General features: G+C 46.9%; 1 protein-coding gene across 4 annotated transcripts in view; it reads right to left on the bottom strand.

Moving 5' to 3' along the window:
- DMXL2 (Dmx like 2) overlaps nucleotides 1-14504 on the bottom strand; it is a 2950233-nt gene that overhangs the window by 1497366 nt on the left and 1438363 nt on the right. For all 4 annotated transcript variants that reach the window (XR_011279824.1, XR_011279825.1, XM_069624807.1 and 1 more), the window contains exon 21: nucleotides 10593-10690. Coding sequence is in view for 2 of the 4 variants with exons in the window: in XM_069624807.1 (XP_069480908.1) it covers nucleotides 10593-10690 (98 nt within the window). In the remaining 2 variants the exon portion in view is untranslated. The remainder of the gene's footprint in view (nucleotides 1-10592; nucleotides 10691-14504) is intronic.

Here is a 14504-nt window from a genome sequence, read left to right as displayed (position 1 = left end):
TTCGCTACAATAAGGCCTTCACTAAAATAAGTAAACAATGGGTGATCAAACCAGTGTTTGAGGATATGCAATATGGGTTTATTGAGAGACTTATAGTTGATGTCCTAGACAGGCACATACATGAGTTGTGAACGAACCTGTGCAGGGGACAACTGCATTGCCACCCAACATTGCCTCTGTTCCATGTCCACCTAAAGCAGAGCTCATTGAGAAATACACATCACGGTTTAAATGATTGTAATTTGATTGTCTGTTCTCTCGAGTCTCCTCATGTTGCAGGCCCATTGAATATGTGTAGCTATGTATTGTGTAAATAAAAGTGATTGCTCAGTGTACATGCAATGTGTCTATCCAACCTTGTTCATTTGCACATTAAATTAAACCAAACAGCATTATAAATCATTTTTCCAAAAAATATAGAATGTCTCCGTATTTACGGTTCTCTGGGGCTGCAAAGCACGCAGACAAAATGCAAAGATGGAGTGTAAATTTCAAGTCCTGTGAGATGGCCTTACACTGAATGTAGCTAACTAGGAATGTGTGCTCGTTCAAAGTGGAGGTCAGCTGCTTTGATTTTTTGCTCGGGTGCCGGAATGGCCCACGACTCAGTATAAGGTTCTATTGTTATTTGACCTTGACAGGCCGGGACCATCCCGAAAGACTTCTTTTTGGGGGTGTGGTGCAATAACGTAAGAAACGATCATGAATAAAATTTCAGAAACGATAGCCATTTGATGGTCGTTCATTAGAAGAAATAACGTCGGCATAGAAGGAGTGGTATTTCGGGGCTGCCCTACGCACACACACAATGGAAAATGCAAATATAATGTAAGTAACTCTTTAGATGAGTTTATACCGCAATTTAATTACTATACAGTAGCTTTAAAGACGGGTTAAGTTGTACTTGTTCGTTCTATGTGGCATATTGTTTTGTACCGCGCACTATCTTGAGGAGAACCATCTCCTTTTACGGAAGCACCTCAAAACCTTCCTCTTTGCGTCTGCTTTCTCTCTCCCTCTCCCCTGCTACAACTGGTCCACTGTCTGCGACCTCGGTCCTGGGCCCTTCCACTCTCCACCTGCACTGCCTCCCTGTCAACCCCTGCACTGGGGGACTGTCTCAGTATCCTACAGCCTCCCCTTCCCAGCACTTGTTCTGCACTTACCTTGCACTCGCCACCAGCTGGCCCTATGTATTTATTATTTTATGCTACTTGCCTTGTACTCCACTTCCCCCCTCCCCTTCCCCTTTTACCTTCCCCCTAACCCATGCACTTGCGCGATCTGAATGACACCTGGCCTAGTAGGATCGTTGTCTGTCTTCTCCTTGTTCCCCCCCCTCGCCACGCCTTGAAACACTTGTGTATAGGCGCGTTGCAAATGCCATATTATATCATATCAGTGACGAAGTGGTCCACTGGCGCTCAGGCGGCTCTGAAAAAGGCGGAGGAGAGGGGGTGGGTTACTGGAAATGACATAATACCCAGTTGCACTGTCCTAGCTATGAAATAATTTCCCGACCTAATATATAAAATGAATAATTTTAATAAAGATCTGATGGTGAGACTAATTTCATTTTTTATGTTTTTAAAACAGGTACATCCTTCATTATTGTCTGTGTCACGAGTACCAGACACCGGCGGATGGTTTCTACAACTGCCAGTTGCTTCTCCGCGTGAACAATGTTACCACCCTGACCATTCTATGGGACGATCGCCAAGTACAAGTATGCCCTTACGCGGTACTAACGGCTAGATGCAACATACATACCGTTGTGGTGGCCTAGTGCCTCGTTGTTGGAACAGCCATGCCATTATCAGTGCGACCGAAGAGCTTATTTTATCGTAAACCAACACCCTGTGTACTGCACACGAACATCGCTTGCCTCAAGACGAACTATTTTGGATCGAGAGCAAAGAAAAATGCAAATCGCTGAATATTCTCTAAACATTTGATGTCCAATAAATGTACTTTACCAAATTTACAATCTTGCGGTTTGATTTAAAAGTACAGTTTCATATTCCGAATTGTGGCACGCTGTGTTGTGAGCTGATCTGTGTTGGTTTCCGGGTTCTGTGTGGAGTCGCGTAGAAGACGCCTGGGCGCGTTTGCCTACGCAGCACAGTCACGTCACGGATAGAGGCGGGGAATATGAATGTTTTGATAAAGTCTGTTTCAGGGGCGGGGGATATGATTTAGTGCCGCAAAGGCAGGTGAGCCAGGTAGATGGGGAGAAATGATAGGATTATCACAAAATGGCGGCTGATTTCGAGTGCGTTAATGGACGAAAAGTCGGGTAAGGTCCATAGGAAAGTTTTCTACGATCTACCGATTTATGCTTAAAAACACATGGCCGAACCGTAGGGACAATAAAAAAAAAGTCCCGGAACTATCCTTTAATCGTCGTCGCTGCCGATGAGATGACTCTGCGTCCCATTGTGTTCAATTTCTTTCCCTCGCCGTCCGGCGGGGAGGTTGACGTAGAGGCCGAGGCCCCCCCCGCTTTCTTCCTGGCCGCCGCGGAGATGACCGAGTCCGGGGTCGGCTGTGCCCGAAGGCACAAGGGGGCCGCGTCCGGGACCCGGTACTTCTTCTCGTACCGATCCCTTCTCGCAGGCGTTGTGGATGGGTTCTTGAGGAGGGCGAGACCCTCATCCCAGATATCGTCTTGTAGAGGTACAGCGAGGACCGTCTTCCTCTTGGTCTCGCGCCGTTGATAAAGGAAACCTTCCTTCTTCTTCTCTTCCGGGCAGAGCTGGAAAAGCTCGGATGCCCTGGCGATCATGGCATGAAACGATCCAATCTCGTCAGGCGGGGAAGCCCGGGGAGGAGGTGACGACAGGAGATCCTCGTCGTAAACCTCGTCGTCTGTGCCCGTCGCGGCCGTGTCAGTCCCCGTATAATCCCCACGGGTCGTGGATGGGGAGGAGGGCTGAGCATGGCGCGATGGTTGAAAAGGAGGTGGAAGATGAATCCTTCTTCTCTTAGGAGGAGGGCTCCCAGAAGGGCCTGGCTCCGGGTCCCCCCGTCGGGAGAGGTTCCTCCGTTGGTGGTAACGGCAATCTCGTCCTTATCTCCGAGCATAAGGACTGTATAGCCAACAAAATGGCCGCCGAGTTGTCTTGCAGCACTGGTTGAGGGGAGTCAGATGGGCGGTCAGGAGCCCCGTCGGCACCCTCGACGTTCTCGTCGTCTCCTACGTCAGGGCCCCTCCCGACGGGCTGGTCTTCTTCCACGCCAACGCCGTGGCTTAAGACTTCGATCAGCTCCTCCTCAGAGGTTGAGGCCGAATCCACGACAACCTCCTGCCCCCCCTTTTTCTTCTCCGTCGGAGGCTTCACGGGGGTCCTGTCGATGGGCATGAAAGAGGACTGCCTCTGCGGTGGCAGGGAGACTCTGGGCCCCGAGGTCGCCACCACTGGTGTAGCCTCCACAGGCTGAGCCAGGGCCGCCGCGACTGTCTCGATAGAGGCCTTGGCTGGGTGGATTAAGGCTTTCACCACCTTAGGTGCGCTCACCGCCTTCTCCTTGGGGGGAGGGTCACCGCCTCGCTCCCCCTCCGATGGGGCCTTCAAGCTCGACCGGGGTCTCTCCAGGAGCTTCGCCGGGTGCTCGGCCTTCCTCTTACCCGTGCCAGAGCATTGGCTCGTGGTTGATGGCGCCGGGGAGGATGCGCCCTGCCTGACGCCCGTAGAGCCTGTCCGTTCGGCGCTCCCGGTGCCAGCAGACTCGCGGTGCTTGGCCTTCTGTTGGACCCCTGTCGCCGTGGCGCCCTCAAAGGTCTTAGAAGACCGCTCGGACTTCTTCTTCTTCTCGCCTGACTGGCTCTTCCCTTCCTGCCAGTTGGTGAGACGCAGATGGCGGTCCTTCATGGTCCGCTCCGACATATTTCCGCAAAACGCACAGTCCTTCTCCACGTGCGTCTTGTCCTCATGCAGGCAGTAGAGGCAAAGGGAGTGTTCGTCCTCCTTAAAGACATTCTGAAGCTGGCATCCAGGGCAGACCCTGAACAGCTTTCCGGGCGTCGAGCTTCCCTTCTCCTGGGCCATGATCGAGATGGGCCTGAGAAACTTCTGGAGTCCTCCAAAAGCGTTGCTCGACGAAATCTTCACCCTTGAGGGGCGTAGAAGAATCCGACACGGGTCCCCGTTGATCGGATAAAGAAACGGTGGAGCTTGAGGCTCTTTTGACTGAAAAAGAGAAAATGTTCCTACGACAAAGCGCGAAAAAAGCATTAAAGCTCGAGAGCAATAGCACGAGGATCCCAACACTTGAACGTGCGGTAAAAATCTGAAGATGGCTGCCAGAGGCGGGGCTTAGGGAGATGGCAGTCATTGGCTGTGGTCAGTATGACGCAGTGATTGGTTACTACTACGAAAGACAGATCAGAAACGAAACTGATACTGATTTTTCTTTACCGAGGATTCCCAGCCTGACGGCGGGGAATATTCATGAGCATGTGAATCCATGCCAGACCCCATGCTGGAGAAGAGGGAAAAATCACTGAAAGGAGCCAGTGGTTGGAAAATAGGCCCAGACAACACTCCAGAGACAAAGCAAGTCTCCCGCCAGAAAGAGGCACTGTGTACCTTGATGCAACCATCATAGCTTCTCGTTATCAGATGCTAAGTAGGAGGCAAGCAGAAATACTTACATACAGGCCTCGCCTGTTTAAGTCTCTGAGTGATGGGGGACCTTTCCAGCTGGTGAGCCCTCACCTCCTGATATAAGCCGAAAACACTAACAAACCTGGGCGTGGTGCCTGACTGAAAGAGTTACATGCTGACTTAGTCAACACTGCCTGCGACTTGGCGTTCTGAGATCTGGTATTTTTGTTAAGCTCATCGCCTATTGATGAGAAATCACTCCAAACCCTCAAAGGGCAGATCTAGAAACCATTCCAGTACGCCCAAGATGAACCGGTTAAAATGTGTCCAGGCTGACCTTCGTTTCGCCACCAACACATGTACGCCAGGTATCGCAGAATCTATATGATGGAGAGAGGGTTAAAGCAAGCCTTTTATAACTTGCTTAATACCGGAGACAGGTTTCTAAGAGCAAGACCGTGTTTGAACATGTGTTTCTATGCACTGTCTTGCTTCCAAGACAAACACGTTGCCCCTGAGCTATCCTCCCGGCCTAAATGCTTCTTTGGCTCCATCAGCATGCCCAGAAGGAGAGCTGTGATATTGCAACACCGTGTTTATTTGCAGCAGCTATAATGGTGTAGATGTTCGCTTGCCTCAAATGTAATTCCATGATAGAATACACCTTATGGCCGAACAACAAGTAGTTTGTTCTCTTTGCTCAGAACAGAAGTGGAGGACCAGGAGGGACTGGAGGATGAAGGTTCTACATAAAGCGAGGCTGCCACAACCAAAGAAGATCAAGGCAGAGAGCTTACAGGTAAACAAAGACCCTCCAAGTCCGACTAACTGCACCTGGCTTCAATTTTCCTGTACACTGTTTGGTAAGAGTTCTGTGTAGTGTTCTCTTAATGTTGCACCAGGCACCTCAAAAGAATTTCCAAGGCTCAATTTGAATCAATAGGCATTTTTAATGAGGGTCTCAAGGACTGTGCTCAGTTTTCTATGTGTGCCCATCTATGTTGTTGACACGTGTTTCGGCCATCAAGGCCCTCCTCAAAACCGGCTTAATGTTTGCAAAACAATAAGTCTTCTTCCAAATAAATCACATTCTGCGTCAAATATATTCATTGTGCATGTGTACATGTAAACATAAGGTGTGGGTGTACCTTAGGTACTCTGCAGGTGCTTTTTTCTATGAAGACTGAGATGTTTATGTCGCAGGGGGATCAGGGCCATCTTAAGCACTTTTGGGGCCCGGGGCACAGACCTCTGAACCGATCACAACCCAAACTTTGATACGCTGCCTCGCAGCAATCAAAATGAGCTGTAGTGAATGCCCAAACTATGTATACCACAGTGAACACAAGCCATTACAGGATGAATTGATCAGAGGAGAATGTATTTGTCATCAGGTAGGCATTAGGTTTAGACCCTCAGCAGCATGCCATAAAATACCCTAACGTGCTATTTAAGTTAATGAACAATGGAAACAGACTTCTTTAGCTCAGGCAGCTCTGTGGGGCCCCCCTCCAAGGTGGGGGCCCGGGGCAAGTGCCCCTTTTGCCCTCCCATTAAGACGTCTCTGAGGGGGATAGTTTATATACCCATAGACTTATTGTTTGTTAAGAGTGTGGCTTCTGCCAAACCTCTGTCACTGCAGACACCAAATGTTCATGCAAGAGGTTATCTGACTGAAACACAGACTACAGGGCCATGATCTCTGCCAACGCTTTGCTTTCAGGCTGGTCCTGCTGCGGAATTACTTAAGGCCTGCAAGCCCATTGTGAAAGCCTTTGTGGAGGGAGGGAAATCACCCTTTTCCTACTTCATATGTGGCTTGCCGGTTCTAAATGTACAGAGACTTGCTTGACACTGCAGTGTCAGCATCTTTTGGTGTGGGGTCCTCCTGAGGGAAAAGTGCCACTATCTGCTGGTGAGGCTGTGGGTCCAATGTGGGCTGCAGATCCTGGGAAGAGAGAGGCAGGGGAGACATGGCAAAGGCATGGGTTCTAGAGCATGAGGTGGCTCTGGGCATCTGTCGGTGATTGATATGATATTTTATCTATATCACGCTCGTACACAAGTGTTTCAGAGCGTGACCAGGAGAAGGGAGGGGAGCAGGGGAGAAGCAAAAAACAACGATCTTACTAGGCCCAGTGACATTGAGAATGCGCAAGTGCATGGGGAAGGGAAAAGTGCATGGGGAAGGGGAAAAAAGGGGGGGGGAATGCAGAGCATAGGAGAGAACAAAATAAATAGTAAGTAAATAATTAATTAAATATGGTGTTAGCGGTGGTAGTGCAGCCTGTAAGAGGCAAAGGTGCAAGGTTAGGCAGGGTGTATCTGACAAGTGCAGAAGAAAAGTGGATTGGGAACTGTATGGGTACAGATACAGGCCCTAGTGCAAGGGGTGGCCCGGAAGCAGTGCAGGAGGATGCAGGATGAGCAGGTACCTGGGCCGGAAGGACAGACGGTGGCCAGGTGCACAGTGCCGAGGGAGAAGGCAGATCAGCAGGGGAGAAGCGTGGCAAAGGCAGAAGCGAAGAGTAAGGTCTTGAGGAGCTTCTGGAACCGTAGATCGTTCTCCTCAAATTTCAAGGTGGCAGGGAGGCAGTTCCAAAGGGAGGCCCCTGTCATGATGCCTACCTCTAAGGAGCCAGGCCGGGCCCAGCAACCCCAGAGGCAGACATCATTTTCCCCAGGGAAGTCTCAGCGGGCCCAAGTCGGGGCCCTTTGGACTCAGTCCTGGCGCCTTAGGCGCCAGGCTCATAGCGGACCCCAGTCCTGGCGCCTTAGGCGCCAGGCTCATAGAAGAGGATATGTGTTTGAGTGCTTGGGTGCACACTTACCTGATGCAGACCTTGCTGCTTCATCCAGGCCCTCTTGAGGCCTGAATGGGACTACTTAACCTGTAGGACTACTTCACCACCCGGGTGTGGTCGGGGAAGGATACATACCTGATTGGTGGAAGGATACATACCAGGAACTTCTTCCAAGGCTATTTAAACCCCACCCGAACAGCCACACATGCTTCGCGTTGTTCTGCACCTAGCAGCTGGACGCTCACCGTGTCAGCTCCTGCATCCTGACTTCAGCCACGCCTGCCAGCACCCTGGAACACCTGCAAGGGGAGAAAGGAAGAGAATAGGAGAAGAAAAGCCCTTAGCTGCTAAATCTGCATCCCGGAGTCATTTCTCCAACAGCCCTGAAAAGGAAGACATCATTTTAAAGGCATTTCGTTTCGATCGCTGCAGTGCTGCATTTTACTCACCTTTGCAAGGCGCTTCCATCTTCAGCAGCGATCTTCCGGATTCAGCTACGCCCCGGCGCCTAGAGGAAAAAAGACAAGAACAAAGGTGAGAGGGAGAAAAGGAATAAGGAAAGCTCAGTTTCCTTTTAAGTCTTACCTGTTGGATTATTCCCACTGCATTTCGGGTCCTGCCGCTTCCTGGCATCTCCGGACCCCGGCCCCTATGGGGAAAAAAGACAAAGACATTGAATGAGCGAATGCAAAGACATTACCTGAGCGCTCATCCAGAACTGTTTCACTTCGGGTCGGCGCCATATCTCCGGCACTCCGAACCCCGGCCCCTAAGGGGCAAAAGACATAAGCATTAGCGCTTGCTGCAATTAGACAATGAACATTATTATTAAGCTTGAACTTTTGAACAGAACTTTTACAGCGCCTTACCTGAACAGTCAAGCTTACCTTAACTCCCATCAATCCTCAATCCAGTGAAGTAACTGGGTTTCAACGCGCCCCTGCATCAGAAGCAGGATGGTGAGGCTTCACGGGGAATCGTGGAGGAGGTATCGTGGAGGGTTGGAAGGGAGTGGGAGGCTTGAGCATTGTTCCACAGTGGTAATACTCCCTTTTCACGCACAGGAGGGTATCCAACGAGCCAGGGAAGCCAGAATAGAGGGGCCCTTCCTGTCCATCTTCAGAGTTCTGTGCCTTCGACGCCGCGCCTCCGTGGGAACCAGGTGAGCGTTACAGCCCCAGCCGAAGACGGAGATCTACCTCCAGATCGTTTCTTGGAAAAAGGACGGACCCTGAGGGAGTTAGAGGTACAGGAGCGAAGGGCTCGAGAGGGGAGGTATTTACAGAGGGATAGTTGAAGGTATTTTGGACCCAGGCCCCAGAAAGCCTTTTGGTCAAGGCAAAGGGTTTTAAATGTAATCCTTGCATCCACTGGGAGCCAATGAAGGGATTTCAGAGCTGGAGAGATACGATCCCAGGGCTTGAGGCCAAGGACAGGTCTTGCAGTACTGTTCTGGATTAGTTGTAAACGGAGGAGAGTGAAGGTAGGTAGATTTAGAAAGAGGCTGTTAAAGTATTCCATCCTAGAGAGAATCAGAGCTTGGGAGACAGTGAGCTTCTGAGGGAAGGTGAGGAAAGGAAGAGTAGCTCTAAGGAGGTGCAGTAAGTAGTTTGACATTTTAGAGACTCAAAGATGTGTGCGGAGTAGGAATGTGTGGAGCCAAAGATGTCCCTGAGGTTCTTAGCTTCGCAGGTAGGGGCAGGAGGAGGGCCAAGGGAGGCCGGCCAGAGAGTGACGGGAAAGGATGGAGAGGGTGTACCAATGAGGAGCATCTCAGTCTTGTTGGAATTTAAACAGAGATCGTTGGCAGCACACCAATTTTGAATGGCACTGAGACAATCCGAGATGAGGGAAGGAGAGTAGGTGGCTGAAGGCAGCCTGAAAATGAGTTGGGTGTCATCAGCATAGTACTGGGGAAATTTGATCAGAAGATGGAAATGCAGTATGCACGAGTTGACAGGTATTGGTTGAAAAGCCAGGGCGAGAGGTTAGACCCCTGGGGAACACCACAGGTGAAGAGGGAGATAGAAAATATGAAGGACCCTAGTGGTACCTGGGAGGGTCGATCAGAGAGAAGAGAGGTCAGCCAGGCCAGAGCCTGATTGGTGATACCCAATCCCCTGATTGGAGAAGATTGAGCAGGGTGGTATGGTTGACTGTGTCGAAAGCAGAGGAGAGATCAAGTAGGATGAGGGCAGATGAAATGTTAGAGTCAAGGTTGGAGAGCAGGTCGTCACGGATGTTCAGGAGAGCAGTTACCGTGCTTCGGGCAGATCTGAAGCCAGATTGGTGGTCGTGGAGAGAGCCAACAGAGTCAGAATGAAGGTTAAGCTGAGAGATGGCAAGCTTTTCCAGGAGCTTACCCAAAAAGGGAGTTATGGAAATTGGCCGATAGTTAGCCAGGCAAGAAGGATCAGATGTGGGTTTCTTGAGGAGAGGATGCACAAGGGAGGGGAAAGACCCAGAGGCAAAGGAGAGGTTGCAGAAATCGGCAAGGGCCGTTGGGGAGGTAGAGGCCCAATCTCTCTAATGAGATCCTACAAAATAGAAGGTATTTGAGAGACATTTGTTAGACCAGTGAAGCAGTTGTAGAACCTCTCTTCATAAGCGTACAATGCACCTTGCGCAGTGGGGAGTGATGCCACTGAGGATGGTGTCCAGGTAGCCATAGCCAGGACCCAATGGGCTCATTTGCCCTGAAAGGTCTAGGCCTCCGAGTATCAATGGGAACTGGAGGGGGAGGGGTAACGGTGCATCATTGAGACCGAAACATGCCTGGGAGGCAGAGGAATCGGGGCATGAGAGGGATGGGGGCAAGTAAAAAAAATGAAAATAATATGGGGAGAAAAATAAGCACCCTAAAAAAAAGAGAAACTCTGCCACGGTGCATGTCATTAGCATGGACAAGCGGTGCTGGCTGGGTGCAGGGCTAGCAATACAAGTTCACGCCCAATAGTGTGGCCATAAGGAACCTGAAAATTAAAAAAGTTAAGTGCTACTTTTACCAATGCAAATGGATCTGTTACAGTCCCCTGGCAGTGACACCCATACAATATAGAGGAAAGGGGACAGGACATAGGCGCAAAGGTGAACTTTACCCTTTAAAATAAAAACGATTTGACAATTCTAGCTATATGCATGGTGAATACGATTCTGAACTGTGATATGATTGAAACCTTACCTAAAGAGCCCCCAAAGTACTGCTTTCTTTTTCATGGCCAAGTAAAAAATCGCTGCATCTAATGGATCATTGTTTCTCTGAAATGCTGCTTTAGCCACCTACAAACAAAAAAGAACACAATATTCTTGTGAGAAAGATGATCTCAGACTTCAAGCATTGAAATAAGGACAGTAGTCTTATCTGAGGGGGATGAGGGTTACTTCTGCACCACTTCTATACAAATCCAATTAAAATGCCTAATTAGTGTGCTCTACAATACATTGGCTAGTAATTTCTACTCAAATCACAATACAGATTTCCTGGAATCCAATAGGTCAGTAATCTTAATCTTGTTAAGCAACTGAATGATTGAGATCTTTGTAAGAAGGGCACTCCTTCAATTTGTGCCCTCAAAATCTTGATCAAACATCTTCCTTTGAATAATCACCTGTCTCAGTACACTTTATCCAAGATAAAAGTAGCTGATCTTTTCACAATTCAGAAGGTATTTTCCGTTATGTATGTTAGACAATAAATTGCAACTTCTCAAGATTTGTGCGGCTCAGTGATTTGGCAAAACACTCAAATGTTTCCTATTCCTCAACTCTGAATAGTTCCCAATTCATCAAATGTATCAGAAGTACACAAAATAACTTGGTAACTTACTAAACAATAACCACACCCACAGACATTTACTAGAGTTGTCCTTAGGCATTCTTAATTCAAAAGCTTTCATAGAATATTTCAAAACAAATATGAAGAGAATATGAATAGAATATTTTTCTTAGAGAAGGAACAAAATAACGATGGTTGTCAACAGACATTCTTAACAATTAATTTAGTGAGGGAGAATTATTCCTTTTGAAATAGCATTGTGGGATGCCGGAGACCATCCAGCTGCACAGATTCTTTGGTAGCCTTTCGGCTTAGAGGGACATTGCAAAAAGTAATAGAGTTTGGAGGACAAACTGAATTGTTCCCTGCGGCACAAGTAAAATGTAGGCCCTGCAAACAATTGGACTGTGTTGCAGGCTCTAAATGTATGAGGTATGTTTAGGAAAGGATACAAAGAAGGGCATATTGCTTGCTTTAAATGATCGTCAGTTACTAACCTGTAGCGTGCTTACCCTATTGGTCCAAGCGATGGGCCCTAGAACAGTTTTGTATGTTACCTGCTTTAAAAAGTTGAAGCCATACATTTAAATAGTTAGTGAGATAAAGAGGGTTAAACAAATTAAAGGTCCCATGTGGGAAAAGACTACCTTGAACCGGGACAGCCGAACCAGCCCTTTAAAACGAGGTAGCAATACTTTGAGATGAATGGGGATGCAGGAGATACACAAATATTAATAATCAAAATGACTCAGGAATTTGGCAAAGTTGACTGTTTTAATATCAATTATCTAAAACAGGGAGATTAACGGACGTCTCATAGCATGGTTTTTCAATGCATTTCATAAAAAAACATACTTATAGTAAAAATGTGTCATAGCTGACATCAACCTACGTATTTGCTAACAAAATATTGCTAACATTGCTAACATTTTTTTTTAATTTTTTTATTTCATTTAGTTTATACAAACTTTTTGAAACATTTTCCCTTCTATACACATTTACAAAAGGCAGCGATTTCGCAAACAGCCCTATTAGCCCAAGTTAGCACAGTTTGTTCCATTCATCACATAGAAAGGTGTGGAGAACAGACTAAAAAGAAAGGCTATTCGCGGTTAGGTAAAGTCCAATCCACGTTGGTCACAGCTACTATACGCTCATCAGTTGATGTTGTTTCAGTTAGTCTCTCAGGTTGCTGTTTCGACATCTCTGCCCCTTTGTAGTTTCCGATTCCTGGGGTAATATCTCTGTTTTCCATTGATAACAAGATTTCGAATTTTTGTAGGAAATTTGTCAGGCCAAAAACGTCTTTCTGTAGTGGATTTGCAAATTTCAACCAAAGCTCTTCTCCTGATAGAGTTGCGTATTGTTTAATTACTTTGCTCGGATGCACAGTTCTAAGATCTGTTAGTCCAGGGAAATATAACGTGAGATGTTTTAATGTTTCAGAGTGGTCATTACAGAATCGACAGCTCTCAGTCACATCAAGCTTCCGATATCTCAGGGCTAAACTTGATCTTGTGTTAAACAAGTTTAACCTGAATTTTAGGAGCATCCTTCTGTGTCTGGCATTAGCTGTTTTTACCACATATTGCAGGTGTTTTTTTGATCCTTTGCTTCAGTAGCCGCATCTTTCATCAGTGTATGGCGATTTCTGTCGTCCACTGTTGCACACCAATCTTGTATCCATAACTTTTTTTCACATAGTTTGGGTTAGTTTTCAATGTTTCCGAGTTAGTGCCTATTTCAGCAAGATAGCTTAGGCATGCATCAGTCAATTTTTTCAGTACAGATTCCTGGTTTCCTTCCATTGCGTCTCGTAATATTACAAATTGAGGTGTACATTCGTCAATAATTATTTTCCTGTAGATCGACAGCGTGTTCCACAAGACTCGTGCATTTATGGATATTAGATTTCATTCATACCGCAGACATGCGCTTGGAATGCCTTTGTAGTTGAAGGACACGCCTCCAGTATTGATTTTCTAGTTGTCCCCATAGATTCGAGGCAACTCCTAAAGCGCATTCTGCTCCATAAATCAATGTTGGGACTACTTTTTGATTGTAGTGGTCTAAAACAGGTAGCAAGGAAAACTTCCCATATCTTTTGTTTATTATCAATCCTTGACATGCTAATTGTTTGCATTTTTGCTTTGCATTTTCGGCCCACGGGGCATCATTTATGTTGCCGTTGATCCACATTCCCAGGTATTTGACCTTTTTGACGCAATTCAATTTTTCGTTGTTCAGTTTCCAGGTCAAATTGTTTCTTTTGACTTGCTTGTTATTTCGTGGAAGATCTTGTAGAATTATGACTTCCGATTTTGCAGGATTCATTTTCAATTTATTTTTCTCCACATATTCTTCCAGACTCTTTAGTTTTCTTGCCAGTCCAATAGGAGTTAAATCGAGCAGTACAATATCATCTGCATATAGCAACCAGTTTACGCTCGTTCCATTAATTCTCGGTGGATTGGAGTTTACTGCTTCGATGGATTCTCCGATATCGGACAGGTACAGGCCGAATAAAGTCGCTGCCAACGGGCAACCCCGTTTTACTCCTTGGTTTGTTATTATAGATTCGCTGAGCGTCCCCCCAGCATCTAATCTGATTTTAATTTCCGTGTCGGTATGTAGCTCTTTAATAGGATCTAATAAGTTTCCTGGACAATTCCATTTATCCAGTTTATCCCAGAGCATTCCTCGATCGATAGTGTCAAATGCGCTGGACAGGTCGACAAACGCAATATAGATCTTCTTATTTTGGCGGATGGCTTCCATTTTTAGGAAATTTATGATTGCCAGGTTTAGGCCACAGCCGACACCCTTGACAAATCCTGCCTGCCAAACATCGTAACTTTGAGATTCTTGAATCCATTTAAGCAGTTTAATCTGGAGTTGAGTTGCAAATATTTTCCCCACCACATCTAGAAGGGCTACTGGGCGATAGTTTCTTGGGTCAGTACGTACGCCTTTTTTGAAAATTGGTACAATGATAGCGCTTCGCCATGTGGTCGGAATCTTTTTCTCCTGCAAGATAGTGGAAAATAAAATGTGGCACAAGTCTGTCCATAAGTCAGGATGTTGTTTTAGCATTTGATTTGTAAGCCCGTCCGGTCCAGGGGCTCTGGATGTGCTGAGTCTCATGATATTTTTGTATATGTCTTCTTTGTCTATTTTGATAGACCAGTCATTACTCAGATTAGATGGGTTTGCTGCATGTTATGTTATTGTTGTAAAATGTGTCAGAGTAATGTTTGACCCAGTCTTTCTCCGACACCATATTTTTTATTATAGCTTCTTGTGGTGTCGCTATGTTGT

This window comes from Ambystoma mexicanum, chromosome 11, assembly GCF_040938575.1.
Source record: "Ambystoma mexicanum isolate Mex_15411 chromosome 11, UKY_AmexF1_1, whole genome shotgun sequence".
NCBI classification, from domain to species: Eukaryota; Metazoa; Chordata; class Amphibia; order Caudata; family Ambystomatidae; genus Ambystoma; species Ambystoma mexicanum.
Note: the sequence above shows the minus strand (reverse complement) of the source record. Positions and strands in the feature narration are given on the sequence as shown.